Raw genomic sequence first — 24,325 nt, 5'->3', positions numbered from 1 at the left:
TCTATACAAGTGGACCAAATGAAAATGCCATGAACAATCTGAAATACTAGAACTCCTGGAAGTTTTGGAAGATTTGTCAAATCTGATTTTGAAGAAGGATGGAACCAAGGTTAAAATTTGGTGGAGGTACTCATAATGAAAATTTCAGCTTAAATGCTTAGCTGGGGAAAATCCTAGTGTGTGACTGAAAATAAGGGTTACAGAATGGTAAATCATTAGGCAGGTCTGTCAGTGCTCATCACATCAGTTGAAGCTATCAGGTTAGTCTAAGCAGTTGTAGTCCTTCCCCTGGTTCTCCAGTGTTGCTGGCAGATGAACTCCATAGGAACCAGCACTTTAAAGAGTAATGGCATTATTATAATTTTTATTTTTATATAAAGATTATTATGAGACAGCTTCAGTCCCATTTTTCTGGTGGTAGAGTACATTCTGTGTGTGGAATTTAGCTGTTAAATTACAGCTATGGAGGTTTCCAAGGGGGAAGAAGCTAACAAAGTAAGTAGTTTTGTCTGAACACTGCAGGAACAGTATATGATCCCACATCTATGCAACCAACTTTAGTAGAAAAGTAATTCTGAAATTAGGTCATTCAACGGGGAGCAGAATTTGTATTTAATTTTTGTATTTGACATCATAGACTCAGCTCTTTCTGTAGCAACACCTTTGAGTCTATTCCTATTGAGGTTTGTTCATGATTTTGAAGAATGACAATGGATTTCTGCTAATACATCCTTCCAATTTAGAACATTTTAAAACATCTGTTTCTTCCAGACTCTTTTTAACTTCTGATACTTCTCACTGTGCTTTTTTTTTTTTATTTTGTGGGGTTTTTGTTTGTTTGGTTGGTTGGTTTTGTTTTTTGTTTTCCAGTTTCTACATTTTTTCATCAGCCATTGCAATATTCTTGCCCCTCTATTTGTCTTTGGAGAAACAAACTCCTAAACTGTAGGGCATTGGTAGTGTCTGCTTCTTGTGGACAGACATCCTGAGATACGGCTTGGGTAAAACAGGCCAGCACACAGCAGTATTGGTTGCTCCCACATGTTGTTTTTTTTCTATATACAAGTACTATTAGGAGCTTTCAAAGGTGTTGAAGGAGCTCTAATGGTTGTCTCAGCTCATGAGAAACCCTCAGCTTCCTATCTATGTTTAGCTCCTTCTGCACAATCAGCCGGAAAGGTTGAGGTGGCAGACTTTGCAGTGGGCTTGCAGCAGGTTAGATTGGTGGTGGGAAGTATTTGCTCATACTTCTGTTCTAGGTTCATGCTCTGGGTACATTTACATGTAATGTTTACCTTTTCCAGGTACTATTTGTATTGAGATACTATTTCCAGTTTATCAAGACAGGAAATTCAGCCGAGAAGATCCAGTCCCACTACTTAGTAGATTCTCTGCAGAGAGAAGAATCAGCTATATTTATTCTCTGAATAACTCCTTTCTCAGTCCTTGTTTTCTTCTCACCCTAGTCTTTGTGCTGAAGCATTTTCTGGCATTCCTGTAGTGTTGCGTGCAGGGTGAAAGCCAGATTAGTTATGTCACAAAACCTAAACTAATCCTTGAGGTCTGTTTGGGCTCGTGTTAATGGATTTTGTCCGAGAATGTTACAGATGTGTGAGCAAACAGACTGCAAAACACAATGCTGTAAATAAAGCTTCAGACCTTGAGGGCTGCACTGTTTCTCAGGCTGCCTTTACCCAGAGCTAGAAGGCTTCTGCAATTCATTTTGCTCCCACTTCCTCCTGGAGGCCAGCTCTTTTTAAAGCAAATCAGGATAAAAGAGCAGTAAGGCCTGCCTGAAGAGACCAGAGGGCTCAGTCTGCTGAATTTCATGCCTGCAGGTAGGGAAGGCAGAGTAAGATGGCCTGCCTGGTAGAGAGAGACATCAATTCTTATTTGAAAATAAGGGATGAAGGTGCAGTCAAAAGTCTGTAGCAATATTTGTAAATTATACTAGGAAGAGCTACCCACTAATGAGAAGTTAGGTAGTCCTCACTGTTTTTTGTGGTGATGTTTTGCTTTTGCTAATTCTCTTCCTGATATAATTTTCTAGCATATCAAATACTAATTACAAATTATAATTATGTAGCGCTATTCTTACCCAACAGCAAACCTCAGCCAGGATAGTATGTAATGAAGCTGCAAGCAATTTCTCATTAAGGAAAATGCAATTTTCTGTGTTACTGCTGTGGGAGAATGTTGCTATATCTCAGCTGATGCCATACACTGTTCTAGACAATCTTCATTGGTTATAATGGTGATAAACCACTGTGCTGTTGCATGTGGGGTTTTGACTACACCTGTTTGCAGACTCAGGTAATTATGCTTTTTTGTCTAATTGCTTATTTATGGATGTTTTGCTCACATGTTTTCAGCAACACTCTTTGATTGCAAGCCTAATGGCAGGATTCCCCTCTCATAATCACTGTGTAACACTGGGTTTGTCTGATTGCTGCAGGTGGAAACAATAGGTGATGCGTACTGTGTTGCAGCAGGGCTCCATAAGAAAAGCCTTAGTCATGCCAAAGCCATTGCCCTGATGGCACTGAAGATGATGGAGCTTTCAGAAGAGGTTCTCACTCCAGACGGAAGCCCTATTAAGGTAACTCCTTTTGCCCTTTGTTCGGACCAGATTCATTTCCTTGTGTTCTGTTGGTAGAAATCTGTTTATTGCTAGAGAATTTACACTTGCATCACCATGTCTGCAGCTCTGATGGGCCATGGGCCTCTTTTCCAAATTGGTGTAAACCTGCATAAAAGAAGGATCTGTAGACTGCCTGCTCTTTCTCACCATTGTCTGTCTCACCGCTATGTCATTTCCATCCCCTACTTTGATGCAGGAGGTAGCAGGAGGGGGAAAACCAGATGTCTTTTTGTAACATTTTTAAGTTCCTCTGCTGTTCTGCTTCTTTTGGTTCTATACCAACATATTGAAAAGAATACCATTCTGAAAAAATATGTCGGACTATGTGGATCTTGAAGAAAATTATTTTAAAGCTTCCTGTGAATATTCATTGAACACGAAATAAGCATTGAAAGACTGAAGATATTGAAGATGTGGCGTTTTCAGTTTCGATGTAAGACTATTTCCAACATATATTAATTTAATCCTACTAAAGTATGTGGTTTTTTGATTGATTGTATTTGTTTTTCCAATAACTATAGCAAATTAATATGTGCCGACTACACTGGTACCTGCTGGGAGAGCTGTCTTTCAGACTCTCTTCATATTTTCACTTTCTTTTGCGTCATTGCTTCAGATGTAGGGAAATTTTGAAGGTGCATGTTTTACTCTGAGGCTCACTGTTTTCATTACCACTCATTATTTTTCAGAGAATTCTTCTTATTTTCACTGTCTGCATAAGAAAACCTGTAAAAGAAAGACTATAAAGACATTGCAGAGGAAATATGTATAGAATAAAATGCTGGGAATAACCAAATACTTTCAAAAAATGCCAATAAACCTCCTTTAGAATTCAGAAGAAAAAGATCAGTTTGTCATAGTTAAACTGAAAGTAGAGGTACTGAGAAGCTCAGCATCATTTCTTAATTGTTCTGCCTTCAGTTTTAGGTGTAATAGATTTCTGGGCAGGAGGGGTGGTGATATTGTGGGATTTTGTTACCTTTGTACCTAACCTGGAAATTGTGCTTAAAAATAAAGCTTTTCTTTCATAGAGACATAATCTGATTTGTTTTGAAATTTATTAAGATTAGAATTCCTCTCATGTGGATATATTTACCCTGTAAACTATTGCAATAAGGACTTTTGGAGAAGTCTACTTTAGTTTGTCCTAGTTTAGATGTCTACTCTAAGATGAGATGAATAACACCCTAAAAATGTGTGGGTTTTCAGTTGTTTGTGAGGGAAATCTGTGGACTTAACCTAAATGTGGAAGTCTGCTGTGAGCATCTACACTGTCACATGAGTCCTCCTACAAATGGCAAGGAATGAATAGTTTTTCCTAGTGGCTATGTCAATGAATGACCATCACAGTTAAAAACATGCACATATTTATGACTTTTGCCTTCCAGACAATGTTCAATTGGCTAGAGTGATCCCTATTTTTATTAGTTTACAGGTTTTTACTTAAAAAAACCCATAAATCTTTGGCCCATTGTGCAACAGATTCTTATTAGTAAATGTTGCATGTGCATAAAAATGTCTTAAAGCAGCATGAGGAGAAGTTCAGATTGGATATAAGGAACATGTGGTCAGGCACTCGAACAAGGTTCTCAGGAAAGTGGTCATGGCCCCAAGCCTGTACATGTTTAAGCACTTGGACAGTGCTTCTTAAATATATGACTTAACTTTTAGGTTGCCCTGTGTGAAGGTTTATGGAATATATGTATTTTCTAAACAACTTTGCTGGATATATTTTGTTGTCGTCTCAAGGCTGAATTTGCCAGAAGGCAATAACTTACTTTTTGTGGTTCTTGAAATGTTCATCCCTATGATAGCAGTGGACAACTTATTAAGTGGCACTTAAAACCTCAAAAAGTTAGGATGAGAAAGTAAGTGAATTATTTTAGAAAATACCATATCACATAAACAGGAAATTAGCATAAGACTTTCACCTGTTAAGTGGATTAGCAGATGATCAAATGAGGTTTATTATCTGGGTACACAGTTATCATATGAAGGTATTCATTGTAGTGATCACAAAAATAACTTATTTGTACACCCATGTAGACTTCATGACAAGTGTGCCCCTTAGAGCAATGCTAGTGCAGGCGGTGAGCAGTGATGGACCTTGGGATGGTGACCAGGTGTATGAAGCAGGTCTGGTTTATATCCAGACGCTGTTCCTTTCTCCGAGTCAGAGCTCATAGCATGCTGATGAGAGCACCATGGTGTGCAGATGACACACACTCAGGCATTTGGCACTTCCCGCAGAGCCAGAGGCAGCACAGATGCAGAAGCAGGATGGAGACTCTGTGCCAGCACTCCCTGTACCTGTGTGAACAGCCTGGGACTAGAGGGGTAATGATAAATAAATAAAACTGTTATTTTGCAGAAAGAGAGAGTGAGCTGTATTATAGCAGCACCCACAAATCCTATCATCTGTGTTGTAACACAGCCTGCTGTCTTAGAAAGACATATTTGTAACAGAAAATGAGCTGATTATTCCCCTGTGAGTGATGGAGAAGGCTTCAGGTCCCCGTGTGATTTTTTTTAAACTCAATTCTACTAGAGGCAAAATGTCATTATTTTAGAATGACCTAAGGCCTTAGTACAGTAGAGGGACTTCTGCTGCAGACACTGCATGTGGAATTTAATATACATTTTTGTCCTTTCAGCATAGAATTTTACTTTGGAGGCACTCTTTTGATTTATATTCTGCACTACTCATTATATGTAGGGCTTTATGACTTTAGTCTGAAAATATTGATTTAAAATTGCCTCATACATTTAAGTGAGTGTTGCTTGAGTTTAGGATGTGCTTTGTATTTTACTATTCTTCTTTTTAGATGAAGTGGAATTATGTTAATATTAATAGCTAGAGATAATACTGTAAGAAGAATTCTCCAGGGCATTGACCTTCACTGAAAGGTTGCAATGCAGATATGGAATTCCTGGAGAATATTATTACTCCAATAACTTTTTATCGTGCTTCAAACTTACCTAATTAATCACTGGGTGGTGTATATCCCAAAGAAAGAGAAAGACCTCCTTTTCAGGCTTTTTTTTTCCCAAAGGGATGTTGTGACAGAACATACTAGTTTCCACTAATGAGATTTCCCATGAGAAAATTATCTGCTTATTTTTGTAGTGTATGAATTTTTATGTCATAGGGTCATGAAGAGATAAGAACTGGGAACTCACAGAGGAAAAGTAAACGATTTACATGAAGCTGCTGAAATCAACTGCAGTTATTTAGATTAATTGTGTGCAGGTGTTCTTGGCTAAAACATAAAGGTTGAGCCCTGCCACAGCAATTCAAAACACATTGCAAAATGTTCTGCTACAGCAGAAAAATGTCATGTATCTTTGAAATTATTTGTTACCATAATGTGAGAATTAGACCTGTAAATACTGTAATCCCAAACTGAAGCAAATACATACCCTCACTTTTCTTTTTTGCTCACTTTCTAATGACTGGTTTGTGAAATACTCTAAACAGAGTAGTGCAGAAAAATTCTAGCTGATACTGGGTTCTATTTAATTGATTTCTTCCCAGGTGAGGTAGGTGGGACCTTGCATTTGCACGGCACATAATCAGGTACTCGGCTCAATTGTTTCTTTATTATCAAGATAGAGTACTTGACACACTTGAACCTTCTAACCTTCAGATGAGCATTTCGAAGGCTATTTTATTGTTGGGTTTGTAGGCTGCACTCGAACAGTGTAGGCATTAACATTATCTAATTTCAAACACTGACAGTGTGAACAGGTGTGTTGAATTTGTTACTGTATTTCCCTCTTAAATGAAGAGAGTAAATTTAGTGTGTGTTCATCTGACATGCTTGCAGTGTCTACTTTATAATGAAATATATGAATTAATATTTGTCAGGTAGCTCCACCTCAGCAGTGAACAGGTTAATGACCTCTCAGAGTGGATGATCCCACTGGAAGGAGATGAAGTGAGAGGTTTACAACTTCAGTCAATCTCAGCTTTTCCATTTGAATTTTAGTTGTGATCCAGACTTTCTATACTTCATCTTTCCATGTATGGGTGACAAATAAACCTTTATGAGTAGAACCATTAGTTTAGCATGTCTAAGATGTATGATCTAAACTTGCAGCTGCATTAGTTTTGGTTTATGTTACCTATTTGAATACCTGTGATCATGATGACTGAAACAATGAAAGTCTGAGGTCGATAAATCTCTAATCTCTACTTGCCAAGTGGTAAAATTTAACTAGCATGAACTCTGACTCGTGACTAAGGGCACAGAAGAGTCAGAAGGACTCTGTGGATTGTAATGGTCACAGTGAGTGACACACTTTTCTAAATGACATGGGAATGGGCAATGAATTTTAGAGTGCAAAGCATCATCTGCTGGTTCATTAAGTATTCCCCTTTGTATTTCAGTGGTTTACCACTTGGGTCCAGGACACAAGTAGGAAGTGCCAACATTTATTTGTATAAACAGGATTTTTATTTTTTAAGTGAAGGGGCCATTCCCAAAAGAAAAGAGAGAGAGTCGCAAGTGTTGTCTGTGTAATCCTTTTCAGTGTTTCTTGCCTTGCTTATTATTCAGGTTATGGTATGCTGGTTTTATAGCAGTTTTGGTTCTATCCAAATGTACATCTTTACATAAGCAGCAAAAGGTTGTCTGGTTTGGTTTAAGTTGTGAAGGGCTGACTGCTGATGCAGGCATTCTCATCAGCCCTGTGTGAAAAGCTGCTGCGTTACTGCGATGCTCCTTGCTCCATCTGTGGTCTCCTAGCAACTTTGCCTTGTACCTAATGTCTACATCAGACTCTAGGAGGTATATAATATCCTACTTCAGCCTGCAGAAATTGAAATTAGAAATACCCTTGTGTTGAAAGAAAAAGTCAGAAACAGTTCCAAAAGAAACCTTTGGATTAAGAGACTTTCAAGAGCTCAGAGTTTCACAGGTTTACCAGCGTTAGAGCATCACAACAGCTTTGGGGAGCATGCAGAGCTGCATGTCAGGGAGTCTTGGGACTTTTTCTTGACAGCATGCTTGGGAGATGGTGAGGCAAAATCAGCCCTGGATGTGGGATAGTTCATGACTGTACTTCCTCAGTTTGGCCCAGTGCCTCTGGAAATGCAAAACTAGAGGAGCTGATTGAAGCACATTTCTCCAGGAATATGGGAAATTGTGAGGTTTTTTAGACTACTCTAAGAGAAAATTCACTCTCCTCAGCCCTCCAGTCATATTCACTCAACTGCTTCCTTTTGTGTGATTTTAATAATAGTCTTTAAAAGCTCCAAACTACACTCATTATTTGCAACTTCTTTTCTTTTGAAGGGACTTCAAATACAGTGTATGTTATAACCACTGTAGGACAGTGTTACTGCCTGTGTTGCAGTAATAATGCAAAGTGGGGTTTATATGACTACTGGGTCTGCACAGCAGCAGCTTTGTGTAAGAATCTCATCTGAAATATTAATATTAGACTGGCACTTAGTCTGCTGAAGAGGGAAGTTTCCCAAAGGGTTGGTCATTCATTCAGATGGTACACATTTCAGTTCTTAGGTGAAGTTCGCAGTAGATGCTAAAAGTAGATTTTCAAAGCTATGAAGACTTGATTCTGCACAGTGTAAGGATCTGCCTGCCCATGATAACTAGGATTGGCAACCTAGCATAAGCCCAGCTTGAGTAAACTTGAAAGCTATGAAGATTTTTTTTTTTAATGACTGCTGGGAGAGAGAGACATAAAAGACAAGCAAGGAGCTAATTAATAACATGAGGATCCTGGCCATTCTCCTCCCATGCCATTTGTTCTCTGACATTTCATCTCTGGCAAGTAGGAAACACAAGTGTTGTTTCACCTATTCTTGTCCCTGTGGCAGAGATTAAAGCACACTTGTAGAAGCCAGGGTAGTTACCTAGGGCACCTAGTGAACTTCCCCACAGTTGATTAGTTCACAGTGATTACTACATGTTCACAGCTCTTTGACTCACAGCACGTAGATCTGGCTGCGTGTGGAGCTGCCTCTGTAATTCAGTCATACTTCTGTGCCGTAAGGGAGACTAAACCTTGCTGTGATGGCTGCAGCTGCCTTCTAACTTTGTCCCGGTGCCTCAGAGTGGGCAGATACTTTCATTTCCTTCTCTAGGCGCTATAAGTACATGCAGAGGGAAAACCAGCAAGGATTTCAAGGTTTAGATCCCTGCAGGGGCCACAGGATATGCAGCTGGGTCGTGGGGTTAGCTTTAAGGTCGCGGTGTGACATCTCTCACGGTTCAGCAGTCATTCCAAACGCCTCCAACTATTGCTCCAGATGTCTGGCTAGTAGTAGAACTGGTTGGGAATTTTCCGTAGAAAACACTTTTTGGCTGAGAACCCTTTATGATAAAAAACAAATTATCTGGCATATCTACCAGATTTTGTTAAATCACTGATCAAAATTCTCTTCAGAGTACTAAATACCAGTATTTACTGGGACAATGACCTGGGGGGAAAAACTCCAGAACTTTTAAGAGAGTAAAGCATTGAACTTATGTTCTTTATGAGGAAAAAGGCCTCTGCATTCTCATTTGTCTAGGGTGGAAGATATCCTATGATACAGTTTGGCCCCTGAGCTTGGGTTGGGACATTTTTTTGCAGCTGCCAGAACTTCGCATTCTGGCTTTTACTGTTACAGCCAGTGAAGGACTCCACGCTGAAGCTGAAATTTTCTGTTGTTATTGTTTTACATTGACTCTTTATTCTGGCAAAAGTAAGCAGTAGTAACAATAGAAACACAACTCATCAGGTGAATAAATAATTAAATCTGTGGTGTATACAGCATTTCAAAAGGTTGATACTGTTGCATCTTTATGAAGGGAAGATTAGACAAAAAATCTAAAGTTAGAATTGCAACATGTACAACGATGTTATATGTTTATATATAATAGAGAGATAAAATTTGAAGTAATTCATGAATATTTAAAGTATCAGGCTAGGGAATCCAGGCTAGCTGAGTGCTGAAATTTTATTTCTCCTAAGTCCTAAATATATGTTCTCTTCTTCCATTGATATGTTTCTTGTCATATAAAAATTAAAAAGTCAGGTTTCCACTATACTACAAGAGTATTTTTTCTTATCTCCTGAGATGGAGAAGAAATGAAAATCATTACACAAAAATTGAAAAAAGTATGAGAATACACAAAATGCAAGGACTCAGAGAACATAAGCAGTAATACACTGAGAAACAACACAGACTATGCATAAAAATAGTGCTTGATTGGCTTTTATGCAGTAAGCATGACAGAAAATGCTAGGCTTAAATTGCTGCCTCACTGGGTTAATATACACAGGTGATCCCAGAGGCCTCAGAAGGAGGTGCAGAGATAAAAATGCCATGCCCTTTGAAGCTGTAGAGGTGTTTGCAGCTGCTGAGATGCTGTCAGGCAACTGCTGCCCTGTGCTGTGTTGTGTCTGCCTCTCCCTTAGGTGACTGAGCTGTCAGCCCCTGCTTTGTGGTTTGCCTGCCTGAAAAGCCTGTTCTGTCCAGTGCTGGTGATATTTATTTACTGTTATAATCCCAGTTATGTACATTGGCTTTTCTAAACTGGACAATATGTTGCTTTGGAACTACCATTAAATCACTGAAACCCTGTTTCTGTGTCTCTTCCATGGGTCTCTAGTTACCTAATCTGAATGGTTTACTTCACCTGGAGTTACAGTGTACCACAAATTGTACATTTCAGCAGTGATAGGGCAAATCTAGTTCATCCTTTGGTCTGAATCTCCCCTAGAAGAAAGAGGTGGTATTATACCTGCAGCAGCCTTACAGTGTGCAAAAGTTACACATCCTCCTGGATAATGCGGCTTGAGTGTCCATGGGCCAGGTGACAGTGCTAAGATAGCTTTTAGCTATCTTCTTTCTAAGCTCCTTCTTTCATCCAGATGCAGCCTGGAGGAAACGATTCAAGAAAGAGCCTCATCCCATCTAGTCCTTCTCCCCTCTCCCTTGTCTGCTACTGCTTGAGCAGTTTGGATAAGGTGCAGCTGGAAATAACCAAAAAAAGTAGAGCTGAGCTGCGTGCTGGGTTTTATACTGCATGAGTTCCATTACACATTTGAAGGGCATTTTTCCCCTCTCCATGACCTATTAGCTCTCTTGTCCCTTTAATGTAATTTTTCTGGGAGGATTATGCTCACTGGTAGAAAGATGCAAAGGTTTTTCACATTGCAAGGTTGCACCTGGGTTCTCCTTCTCTTTCCTGAATCTGGATTACAAGCAGAGCCTTGCGCTGGGTCCCAGAGGAGCTGCCTGTGGGTTGTCTCATGGAGATCAATGTCTTTCTCAGCCCCACTGGGTAATCCTGCAGAAATGTTAACCTTTATGCAGATCTGGCTCAGTACTCTGGCATCCACATTTAGAGCAGTTTTAGGAGCAGCTGCCAGCAGTTGCTCTGCAAGCTTAAGAAGAAGAAAGTACATTTGTTAGTGGCAGTTTGCTACTTGGCTTCCCCCATTCTCTCCAACGTGCACAGTTCAGAGAAGAAAAGTCAAAGTCTGCAGTTTTAAGCACCAGTTAAAAAACTCTATGGCATAACTGTTGTCATTATTCTGAGCTAAACAGTGAGTCATTACATTGTGCTATATTTGAGTGAACAGATAGGGGGTGGGTGCTGCAGGGTTATACTTGGCCTCCCGTTTGAAGCTGACAAGTTCAGCAACATTGTTCAACAGTTTCAGAATAGTTTAGTTCCCTGAGGAAGAATGCATTTCCTGTCATAAGTAAATCCATAAACTAAATGTTTCATGGTATTTCAGCTTCCTTTCATATGAGACATAGAGTATTTTGGAAAAAATGCCAGTACTTCTGAGGGATTTGCAACAGCCTTTTCTGTTCAAATGCCTCCTTTAAATCTAAACTAGGGTAAAAGTAATTCAATGCAAATAATTTTCTTCAGAGACTTCATGTTAAATAATTTGAACTTTTAAAGCTTTTTTTTTTAGTAAAACAATCTCCATATTTATATTGAATTTTGGTTTTGCTTTAGTATTTTAAAAAGAGAGGAGAGGCAAAAACTTTAGTTTTTAATGGAGGAAGAGGGAAAACAAGGCTCAAATAATCTGAGGTTATTCAGTCCTACCATGTTACCTATTTGATTGCATCAATAAAAAGAGAGGGAAAAGTGGCATAAGGAAAAGTGGGTTAAAATATACAGGGATTTTTCCACCTGACAGAACTTGGAGGGGTCAAAGTGATCACTATCCTGAAGGAAGACTTGATTTTTGTCTAGTATTGGAACTTCATTCCATGAAAGTAATCAACCCTGAGAAGGAAGATGGGAAGAGATATATTTCTGAGATCTCATTGTACCCTCCTGCAAAATCTCCAAAGCAGAAGCACTGGCAAATTTCTTGCTGAGATATAGTTTTCCTAAGTGGATAATTCTTGACATTTAGCTAAATATTCTAATACATTATTTTAGTATTTAAAATGCCAAAAACTGATTAGAACAAAGTTATCAAAAAATCACAGAACAACCTTTAAGGTTGGAAAGGATTTCAGAAGATCAGCCGGTCCAACTTTTTGTGCGCAGATGACATTATTAAGCACCCTGTTCAATGATAGCTTGAGCCCCTCCACTGATGGGGACTTGGCCACATCCCTAGGGATGTTGTTCCAGTGATTATTCTCACTGTAGAAAAATTTCTTTCATATGTTGAAATGAAACTTTGGTTGGTGCAAGTTGTACCTGTCACCCCTTGTCATGTCCATTTGTCCTCTTGAAACTTTTTCTGTCTTATTTGTATTGGCCTTTAAGTACTGGGATACTGTGATGAGTTTCTTCCCTTAAGTGTCTCTTCTGTGGGGAGAAAAGCCCAACTCATTCAAGTATCCCTCACAGGGCAGATTCTCCAGCCTCATGATCATCTTTGTGTGTTTCCTTCAGACACTCCAGTTTGTCTGTGTCTTTCCTGAGCAGTGGTGATGTCTTAGGAGGGCTGACTTGAAACAGAGACTGGACAGAGCTAAAGTAGGTATTTATTGAAAGGCCTTTAGGACACCTTGGGCAGGACAAGAGCCTGACCAGGGCTACACCCAAGGTGGACTTAAAATGGTCACAAAATGGATGACTGGTCACAAGGTCTTACATTTTTATAAGGTTTGGTTCATTTGCATATTGGGGTTTAATTGTCCAATTACAGCTTTAGGTTGTGAGGTCCCATCCTCCTTGTTCATTCCTTCAGTCCACCGTTTTTTATGCTTTTGGGCTTGAAAGTTGTTCTTGTTGTCCTTGGTCTTCAGCAAAGAAGGGATTTGTTTTGTCTACCTGCTCTGTGAAGAGAGCTCACCAGCACATAATACGAGGCACAGAACTACATCCCTAGGCAGCACTGAATCTGAAAAACACGAAAGCCAAAGCTTAAGGCATCAGTGGGGCCAGCACTGGGCACGGTGCTGTGGTGCAGCCTGACAAAGGCCGAGCAGAGTGGTATGGGGATATCTCCATCTCTGCTGGCGATGCCCCTGCAGATGCAGCCCAGGATCCAGTGCCATTCTTGCTGCAGCAGTGCACTGCTGACCCTGCCAGCTTGTCCCGCAGAGCCCTTTTAGCAAGGCTGCTTCCCAGCCATGCAGATCCAGACTTTACTGAGCTCTTTAGTTATTCTGGCCCAGGTACTGTGATGATAGGTTTACATTGTTAAAATTTGACATAACATGTTCTTTGCAACAGCGTGTGTTTTCACTTTACTGTAGAAGTAGTGACACTTCTTACAAAAATTTTAATGGAAAGTGAGTAATTAAATCCCTATGTGCCTTTCTGAAAATTTGTCTTTTCTATCATCTCTCTGCAGAATACCTGTTTTACTTTCTGTGACAACTTACTTTGTAGTAGGTCCATTTGTGCTGCATTTTAAAAAATGGATGAAGAAAAATTAGTAAAAACCTCTACCAGAAGAAAAAGGAGCCTAAAAATAGGGCGGTGTTTTAACTGCCATACAGTTGTTTAGAAAAGGGACTAACTGCTGTTGTTACTGCTTTACTACAGTCATTTCTGCATAGTGGCGCCCACTCTGTAGCCACAAAAAACACTTTGCAGAATTAGAGTTATTGTTTCCTTTGGGAGCATCAATATGATTTACTTAAAAGAAGCAGACTGTTACAAAACCTTAACTTGAAGAAGTCTTTTCTTTTTCTTGACTGTGACAACAAATACATAATATGAAATTACGCATGTATCTCCTTGTTATTCCAATAAGTTTTTCTGGTTGTTTTTTTTTTGTTTGGTTTTTTTTTGTGTTTTGGGTTTTTTTTGTGGTTTTTTTTTGTTTTTTTAATAAATGCTGTGATGTCAAGGTGTTATGATAGTAAGAAAATTATTGAGCTTTCTGATCTGAAAATCAGGCATCTGAGGGGCTTTTCAAGTAGGACAATGAAAACCACTGCACACTCCAACCTTTAGACAGTATACTCAAAAAGTTGTATTTATAGTCCATGGTTATAGGACTTTGATCTTTTATTTATTTGCTATTTCAGTTTGCATCTGTGTATTTTTTTTATCTTTTCCAGTTTACAGACCTGGTTGTATAGGCCATCTTGGTTACTGCACCTTCCCTATAATGCTTTAAAAATGTGATCATCCCACAGCACACTGGTTGCTTAAACTTAGAGAACAGCTTCATTGTTCAGATTTCTTTTTGACCAAAATGCATATTTATTTAATCAAATACGGTCCAGTGTTCGTAGATAGTTTCACACCTGATTTAGCTTAACTACACATTTGTACATGTTAGTGGTTTGGGAGCTGAACTCAGGCCCTTTTACTTGAGTATAAAATCTTTTGCATTTAGCTACCTTTGTTCAGACTTGTGTTTTCTGAGGAGAAACGTCATATCTGACCATTGCTTCATAGATACTGAAAGGAATATAAATATAGAAAGACTGAGCAGTTTCTTCTCTATGTTACAAGTCTATTTGTCTTCAAGAATTTGCTCATGGTGGTTAGCCTTAACTTATATTCACCAAGGCAACATGAAAATTAGTGACCCTTTTCCTATATAAACTCTGAAACACTAATTAATTTAATTTCAATACATGCTAATTTTAGCATGGACAAGGTATTTTTGTAGGATGAAGATAATTTCATTATTTCTAACTCCAAAATATCAGTCTCCTTTCGCCATGAATAATGACTTTTTCAAAGGTAAAAATTAAAGATGACATGGAGTTCAAACTTAGGATGTTTGTTTCTGTATGTGTTTATCACCAAACTTCACATCCCTTAGGAAGCTATTTGATGTTCAAATTTGCAGTCGCACTTAAACTTCAATGAGAACAAAGCATGATTGCATCCTGTTTGGCACTCCCTGGAACCTCTTCTCTATCATAACTAGAAAACAATCTTCAAGGGCTTCAGTGAATCCTTCATTTAAGCTCATTTGTCTCCAGGGTACCATCCATTGCATACTGGGCTCTCTGTTATGTCTGCTTCCAAGGCCACAGCACTGGACTAGATGGTCTTTTGGTGTGATTCAGTACAGTTGTTCTTACATTCTTATCTGATTTATTGCCTGTTCCTAGTCACAGATCTCTGCAGCTAAATGTCAACTCCTTTTACTGAAGGAATGACATATTTAATAGCTAGGATAGCTCAGATAACAAAAGCAACAAAAATTCTGTCTGCTGTAGCTGAGATCATGGTATCTATTTTCAGTGTGGTTACCCTACAGATTTTTATAGAATAGACTCATAGAATTATAGAATTGTTTATGTAGGGAAAAACTTTTAAGATGATCAAATCCAACCATTATCCCGGCACTGCCAAGTCCAGCACTAGACCGTGTCCTCATGGTTTGTTTATACATTGCCATTTCCTCCTCAACAGACTCGTAGGAAGCTTATGAAATTGCTAGTCATAAAAACATTGAAGACACTATAACATCCTTCTTCTGTTCTCAGAGCTTTCATGACTTTTGAGCATTTGCCAAAGAATTTTCAGCCTTTTTGTTTTTCATGAGCTCTTCCTTGATGTTTGCCATTTGTTGCATTGTGTGTATTGGTTACCTAAATTATGTGATGTTCTTGCACTCTGGACAGAAGAAAAGCTTTTGAGGCATGAGAATGAATGGGAAATAGCTGAATAATAAAGCCTACTCTTGTTCACACATGAAGGCTATTGTTTACAGGAGATGAGATTAATTTTGCTAAGACCTTTTCCCTTGTGAACACATTGAATAAGTTTTTTGGTCAAACTACTGACGACTAAAAATAGATGGACAGCCATTCAGAATCAGTGTGATTGTTTGCAAATGGACCTTCTGCTGAATGGAGAAACCTGTTCCCATAATAGAACTGTCTCTCCAGTTATGTCTTCATAAACTTAGGGAGCCACGCTCTGCAAACTGCAATCTTTAAGACAGTTCAGAGTTTCGTGTCTGGTTTTCAGTTGGGCTAAGCATTGCATCCTGGATAGTGGTAATGTAGGGTTCCACTTCACTAAGAAGTGTGAGGTAGGTGTATTTCATACCTGTTGTTGGTTTTAACAGCTCTCTAAGAAGAACCACCTGAGGTTTCTTTTTCCATTTGTTTTTGGTGAAATATTTTGCTCATGTTAAGCCAAGATTTACTTGTAAAATGCCTTTTTTTTTTTAATGTTTCGGGGTTTTTTTTTTAATAGATTAGGATATCTGGTAAGACAAAAAGTTATTAAGAGCAGCCAGTGTTTAAGGGGAATGAGGAAAACCAAGCTAAGCCTCTATGGCTTCCATTAGAAAAATGTGAGCATCCCACACTCCATCTGAGGGAGTACCATTAAGCCCCAAATAGGATAATGGCTGTTCTTGAGCCTGTGATTGTTTTGTCATTGCAGTTTTGTGCCTCAGAAAATACGTTTAAAAAATGTGATGTGTATGAAACTGAATGTTTTTCTTGCTAACCCTAACAGCAAGAATCATTATTGCACAGCCCACGTAAAACTAATACTAGAATGAAATCTAAGCTTTGAACAATGTTTTCCAAGAAGAATCAAAATTTTTTTGGGGAAATTGGAAAGTGGGAAATAAATGCATGTTTTAGAATCTCTTGTATGCTCAGTGGGCATTTGAACCCCAAAAAATTACCTTGTAAATGCCTCTGTTGGGGCTATGACCAAATTGCACCAGATGACTGCTTTTAGTTTGGTCTTCTGAAGACCAGAAAGCAATATGGAACCCTGTTGGCTTCCTGAAAGTTCTTCCTCTCTCCCTCACAGAAATGGAAAACAAGCAAAAAGCCAATAGGAAAAACAATTCTGGCCATCAAATCTACATAAATAAGAACTGAATAGCAGGTTTCCAGGCTATAGAAAGCACTGAATTTTGTGGAAATTTCTGAAATATCTGTAATACCAGTTTTTCTGTTGCTTCCATTCCAAGAACACCAGCAAAGAGCAAATCTTAACTGGAATTGTGGCTTCCTCAGTAAGATATATGTCCTACACATATGTGAATATGGGGTTGCCATCTATGTGAAGCATTCACTTGAATTCACTCTGTTTGCAAACATTGCTAAGCCCATCTCCTGATGTGTCTTAGACTCCCATGACAGTGTTATTATGAATTATCCACATGCAACTACTTCCTGAGCATATTGACAATTCAGTTGGACAAGGTTCCAAAATGACAGCATGACTTGTGTTCTCTCGTTAGTTTGGATTACCAGAAGTTGATACCTTTATAACTCAGTATGATTACAGGAATTACAGTTTTCTTATGGATACTGTGACACATCTGGGATTCTTACTGGTGCATGAAAAACAGATGTGCATCTTTTTCTGTTCCAACCAGGTTTCAATATGGGCTTAGCATACCAAAACTTAACTGTCACTGGTCCCCTTGTTCCACAGTCCTTCTCTTGCCTTCCTTTTGTTTTTCATTGAATTTTGTTTTTAAGTAGTTTTCTATAAGTGAGATTCTCTTTTGCTTCATGTGGTTATGCTCCATGAGGTGGCCTTAGGATTTGATAGCTACAGCATTTAAGATCACTGTGGATCAGTATGGATAAACAGGTATGGTTGTCTTTGCCATGAATGCCTGGAAGAAGGCCTGTGTTTTGTCTCATGTCACAGTCTGAACTGCCACAGGTCCTGCTTCCCTTCCCAGTTGCTGTTCTCCTTAAACCCAGACATGCTAAGCATCCCACAGCACACTGTCCACCCACCAGCTTGCGTTGCCCTCTGCTGTCCTACACTGCCTTTGACCCAAATCCTTTTACAGGCATCTTTTGTGTCAGTGGGAGTTCACTAGCGAGGTTTGAGCACTGCTCTGTGTGTAATCCAGATCTGCTGCAGCGTGCTGTCAGCTGTGGGTGTCAGCACAGGGTAGCTGGGTGGAAAAGCAGTGAGCTAAATCATGTGCTTTGATGCTACCTTCTGTTTTAAACTCTCTAGGACTGCGCTGAGGTGACGTCAGAAGCACCACTTGTGACCTCCACAGAAATGGCACATTTTGGGGAAGGTTTCAGATGTCTCCAGGCTGAGCAGAACTGATTCCATTCTTATGAAAATTATTTAAAAATTCATTGTATGCTAATTGCGTAATGAATTACTTCATTTAAATAAAGTCAAGGGTATGTAGAGGGAAAAAGGGACTCTTACTGTGGAGTTAGAGGTCAGGTTTATTGTCACCTTATACTTACAGCCAGGAGGGCAGACCAAGGGAAGAGGAGCTGCAGGCAAGTACACTGCCATCAATTAGTGCCTGAAGGTTACAACAAAGCCTCTCTTCAGTTCCATGAACATTTGAGCAGTTCACTCAGTCCATAGCTTTGAAAAATCTGCTGCAAAGAAAGATGACCAGAAATATGCTGGAACTAAAGGACAGGCAAATAATCAGAGTTACCTGCTCAGGTTTGCTTCACTTAGTTCAGGCAGTGCGGGCATCACAGAACTTGGAACTCAGGAGAAAGTGATATATTTTTACCTTAGAAGACTCAGAGCTGCTGGTTGGAAGCAAGGAAGGCTGGAAAGCTATTACTCTTCATTTGTCATGTTCTGATGAGGTTTTATGGGTGCTGAGCACTGCCATGGTTTGTGTCAGGACAGTCCTCCTTGGACTGACCCAGCAGCAGTGCTGTGTTTCTATGGCTCAGATATTGGGTCAGATTTGAACAAGCTTATCTTAACACAGCTTGGAGTCTGTGTGCCTCACTGAAGTGTACAGTGCAGGTAATAGCTTTAAAGGCATTTTCAAATTTAAAAAGAGCCTTTCTCAGTGTGGCGGAAATTAGAGATACAAACAACTTGGGTTTGCTTGGCAGCATTTCCTCATGATTAATGTGAAAGTATCCTTCCTTGTTAGCAGTTTCCTCGCACATAAGCATAATTTTAAAAAGAATCTGCATGCCTGTTAAGATACACTGTTCTATGATTTAGACAGACATTGATAAAATGCAGGAGAAGATCTGCTTCTATTTGCTCAAATTTGCATATTGTTCAGCTACATGAATTTGGATGGTTTCTGATCTGAAGAAAGCTTCTATTTATTTCCACAGAAAATAATTAATTTATTTCAGAGAAAAGGAAAAGAGTTTTCATTACTCTTCCCACAATTCTACAATAGGGAATGGTGTCTGTGGAACATGTAGTCTGACCATTATTCATCTATCCCATGGGGATTACTAGAAGTAAATTAGGTTTCTCTGAATTTGCTTACAAACCAAGATCAATTTCTAAGTAACACTAAATGAAGAAAAATTGTGGTGATTTATCAGAGACAGTGCACTGTAGTAGCTGCTTTATGACAAGCTTTGAGATGCACCATAATGCAGTCCTTTGTTTCAAGTATCTTTTGTACACACACTGCCTACCTTTTATGAAGTAGTTGGAATTTAGCGTGCTACAGCTTTGAAGTGTATAAAGCCAAACCCTTAAAGTGGGAAGCTTCTGGGATTAAAACATTTTTGCAATGAGAAATTTTAAATATTTTTTGAGTCATTTAATTCAAGGATCATCTACAGCATTTTATGTAAGTGAATCTGTTAATTTCATGACCGTTACCACTCTAATTACAGATGGCCTTGTTTTCATTTTACATTTCAGTGCTGAAATTTCTAATGGAACCGTAACTTTTTTAATTGGTGATGTATTTACTGTTATAGAATGTCAGTCACTAATTAGAATTTTAGTACCTAAATTTTTAAATTCATGATCACAGATCTGAAAGGCCAGTGTAACATATTTGGTTTTGCTGTTGCGCTGTCACTCATGACACAACAAGTTTGCCAGCCCTTCAAGTAGATCAGTGTAACAGAAAAGGATTGGTGGATTGATGGATTTTGTGCTGAGGCCCTTGTATCTATACTTAATGTATTTTGAGATTTTTACTTGGGGTGATTTTGTTCCTCATACTAAATGCCTCTACCCTACTAAATGCCTCCACATATCTGAAAGATCAAATGTTGATTTGCATCCTGATATGCCTGTAAGAGTTTGTCTTAACTTTGGTGTACATCTTGAGAAGAGCTACTGCTTTAATTTCCTCCACAGGGTTCTAGTTCATGCAGAACAAACCATTTTGTAAAGTTAAGCAATGTAGAGTAAATAGGGGCAGTTGGGGCATGTGCTTCAAAACCATGTAGAATGTAGCTATGTTGTACCTTGGAGATTTCTGCCCTTTATTCTTTCTGTCCTTCTCATGGAGGATAAGTGTGCAACTGCCAAACTATTTCCTGTGAAAGAGTTTGTTTTGATAGTTATCCACAGGAAGCTTAGTTGTGATCATCTGTGATGAGAAACAGACCAACACCAAAATAACATGACTAGGTATGATTGTAGTGTATTAACAGAACTGACAGTCCATCATGAAAGGATGACTGTCTAAAAATTTATGTTTTCTGTCAAGCTTACACTGGTAAGCTTGATACTGCAAAGTATGTTGTTGGCATTGATCATTGATCAACATGTGATTATTACATAAAACAAAGTTAAATATCTGAGTTTATAGCATAAGTAAAATTGGTTCGACACAGCTACTATCTTCATTTTATTCTAAAGACAATGTGAACCAAGGTACATTTAATTTCTCTTTGAACTGAAATTCAAAATTCTGTTTCTTTAAGTGGTTTCAGGACATTAAAAAATATTTATCCCACCCCATCTGTTCTTAAAGATGACGAAAAACCAGACTTTGTAGCAGTCATTTGAAACCCTCAAATGTAATACCACTTTTTAATTAGTTGTCCTTCAATGCGGTATGATGATAGAGTTAAAAAAGACACACATATGCTAATGCATCCTGTCCATCTTCCTATCAGCATCCTCACAACATGCTTTCCAGTGTTTCAGTAGTGCCATAATGAAATGATGCAACTTAGCATGTTTACCTCAGGAACCTGTCACTGCAGTACAGTCTATTTAGTCTTAGATAAGCTGGATATTCACCTATGTCATCATTTAAATTTTTTATTTAATAATTTAATTATTTCTAGGTGTGTCCCTATATGTCCCTCTTTGATATTAACATGTTGTACATACTTGTAGATGATTCTTACGCTTCCTCTATTGAGTAATAACTAGCCAAGCTGTAAATATTTACAGATTTTTAGTTTCCCTCTAATGAAATCCTTTCTGAAGAGATTCTTGATCTTCTCAGGAATCATACCTATTGACAGTACCTAGGTTTTAACTTAATAGGCTTGGTAAGGGTGACTAGAATTCTGTAGGAAGGAACTATAGATATCAGATGATGTTCATAACCCCAAATTACTTCTTTCATGTGGCAAGATTGCATGCTATCTCAAGTTCATTTTGGTCTTCACTCAGAATTTCAGTGTATTTTTAGTTCAGAGTATATTTCTAGATGCATTCAGTTTGTGGGATCCGTTGACTTGAATTGTTGCTGTTTATTGCAGATCATTAAAAAGTAAGTTATGATGAATTTTATTTATTACTCACAACTATGGGTCATATTTAATCTACTTTATTTCATTTATCCACAAATTTCAACTCAAGTTAGATACAAATAAAAATTATCCGATTGTCATGATTTAATCTTCACACTCATCTTCCTCTCAGGGACATGTTGATAAAGAACAAGGCACCAGAAAATAAAGGAATTGTTTTTCTGAAAACGCATCTTGCATGCATTTGGGAGGAAAGGAGTTAAGAACGGGACTAAGAGCTAAAGGACTTGTCAGCAAAGGTTGCACCAAGAGAGATTCTTCACCCACTTCTTGGTTGAAGAATTTGACTGAAAAAGTTTCAAATAAAGCATAATCACATAGGAGCAACAGCAGGAAAGAAGGAAACAATGAGAGTGCCAGATAAGCCAAATCCAGAGCTGGGGTCTGTGCCCCTCAGCAGCTAAATGCACCCAGTTAGTGTCACTAAAGGCTGGCTGGAGAGCAGTGATAGACAAGGAAGCTGTAGATATGCCACACAATCATCTTCTACTGCCTCTCAAACTAGGTTAGCTTTTCATTTTGAAAAGAACATGCAAGTATAACTGAGAATTAAAGCCTCTGGTTTTCTTTTCTGGCCTTACTCACACAAATAATAGCATAAGTATGCTTAAATTTTTGTCTCTATGTTTGTGGGTTATAGAAATAGGAATTAGTTGATAAAATCTGGTGAAGATGGGCAGAGATAATCTTGTCTTAGTATTTGAATTTTTGCAACTGCAAAATGCATAACCTATATAAAAGGAAATATTATAATATATGCACTAAGATTGCTATTTTTTTCAGAATTTGCAAGCCAAAAACAACTGTATATGTTGCCATGCTTTGTTCTTTGTCAGTGTGTCTCTGAGAGAGGGATGAGTGTGAGACACAGTGGGAGAGATCATTGAATGAAATGAAGGAAAGTCATTAGACTGAACATTGAAATCTTTCCTTCCCATAAGTGATTCACCTTCATCTGAGAGCAATTAGTCTCTGTTTGGATTTTTTCATATTCTTGACATTATCAGGCTTTCATTTGCTAATTTTTGAAAAAAAGATCAGAATCTTTCTAGCCATGAAAACACTAGAGCATTCAAATTTATCCTGAATCGTCTTCTTAAAATTGTAATGCTGTTAAGAATTTTCTCTGAAGCAATATAAACAAACAGTGAAACAGTATCTAATTTCTATTCATGGTGCACCTGATGTTCAATAACAATCAGATATTGCTTGTAGATTTCCACCTTAAGTCTTGGAATAAAAAATGGTGCATTTTGTATGAGTTGCAGAGTGTTTTTTCATTCATTTCATTAACGATTTTATTTACAAATTTCCTTTTTTTAACCTAGATTTTCAGTGAAGGTAACACAGCTGTACAGAACACTCTGAGTTCTGATCCTAGCTTTTTTATGATTGGTTTTTTGGTGTCAAGGAAGTTGAATTGACTTGCTGAAGTGCTGTCTATACAGGAATCAGGGGACTCACTAAATGCTTAGATAATTTGCTAAAATCCTCAGTTTAGTGCAAACCAGATGCCTTTCTCTTTGTGCTAATTCCCTTTGTTGTATGAAGTAGTTATTCACAACTCTTTGGATTTGCCTGTCTGAAAGACTTCATAAAAATAATTTTATGTGATTGTGTGTTTTGAACTCACTGAGGAGGAGATTCACTTTCCCTGCAGAGATCTGCAGCTTTGTGATGGTGAAGTACAAAGGCCAATGAGTATTAATAAACCCCTTCCCAATTATAGCCAAGGTGAAGTCTTTTAGTCTCTTGTTGATGGCATCCGTGCAGCCACAAAGCCTCATTTCCCTTTGTATGCAATCACCACTGCCAGCTGTGGAGACTTGCTCCAGGCATAAGAGTTGGGTAAATTTTGCAAAAATCATTGTCATCATCCTACATTGTTTTGTGTTCAATCTATAGAAATTGCAGTTCTTAAAAATCAAACTGATGAACAAGCAAAGGAACACAGCATTATTGTTGTTGTTGTTGTTGTTGTTATTATTATTATTAGTATTAGTATTTTAGAGGTGCTTAAGGGCTATCTAATGCAGTGAGCTGTTCAAATGTTGGAACCTGTAAGGTGTAAAGTATCTGTATGTCCCAGCTGTCATATGGAAACTTTCTTTACTTTACAAACTATTTTATCCTTTATTTGAGCGTGAGAAAGAGCTGTTATTCTGCACATTTAGTATTCAAGTCTCTACAATGGTAGCAGTGCTTTAAGTTTATTCACAAAGAAGCAAACTATTTTTTTAGCTATTACAGCCTGCAATTCTATTGATTCTTTATACACAGCTTGGGGTTTTCTCAGCCTTTCATCTTTCATGTGGTCATTCCTTGATTTACTGTTTCAAAAGAGGGCGTATGTTGACTTTTGTCTATATCACAGAGTCACAGATTCACACAGAATCATTTCTCTTGGAAGAGACCTCTTGGATTGTTGAGTCCAACCAACCTTTGGCTGATCACCACCTTGTCAACTAGACTATAGCACTAAGTGTCACATCCAGTCATTTCTAGAACAGTTTATTTGGCTGTGTTGTTTGTTAGACTGAGGAGTGCTGAAGGAAGTTGTCCCTCTGCTTTTTCCAGCTTAAGAACAGGTGCATTTTCCAAACCTCACCCACTGATTTTTTTTTTTTTTTTTTTTTTTTTTTTTTTTTGTCATGTCTACAGTGTCCATATGGAGCAGAGAGTTTAATAATTTTTTTATCTTGATGATGTCTGCCTTAGAGCTGATTACAAGAAGCTGGGGCATCCAGTAGAAACTATACACTTAAAATGTATCTCCTCTTGCTCCAAAAAGTAGTGACATACCTTGT

General features: G+C 38.3%; 1 protein-coding gene across 1 annotated transcript in view; it reads left to right on the top strand.

The window, feature by feature from the left end:
- GUCY1A2 (guanylate cyclase 1 soluble subunit alpha 2) overlaps positions 1-24,325 on the top strand; it is a 136,167-nt gene that overhangs the window by 92,567 nt on the left and 19,275 nt on the right. Inside the window, exon 6 of the mRNA XM_066313002.1 lies at positions 2,456-2,599. Coding sequence (XP_066169099.1) covers positions 2,456-2,599 — 144 coding nt within the window. The remainder of the gene's footprint in view (positions 1-2,455; positions 2,600-24,325) is intronic.

This window comes from Sylvia atricapilla, chromosome 2 (assembly GCF_009819655.1).
Source record: "Sylvia atricapilla isolate bSylAtr1 chromosome 2, bSylAtr1.pri, whole genome shotgun sequence".
Taxonomy (NCBI): domain Eukaryota; kingdom Metazoa; phylum Chordata; class Aves; order Passeriformes; family Sylviidae; genus Sylvia; species Sylvia atricapilla.
The sequence above is the reverse complement of the archived record's forward strand: the minus strand, read 5'-3'. Positions and strand labels throughout refer to the sequence as shown.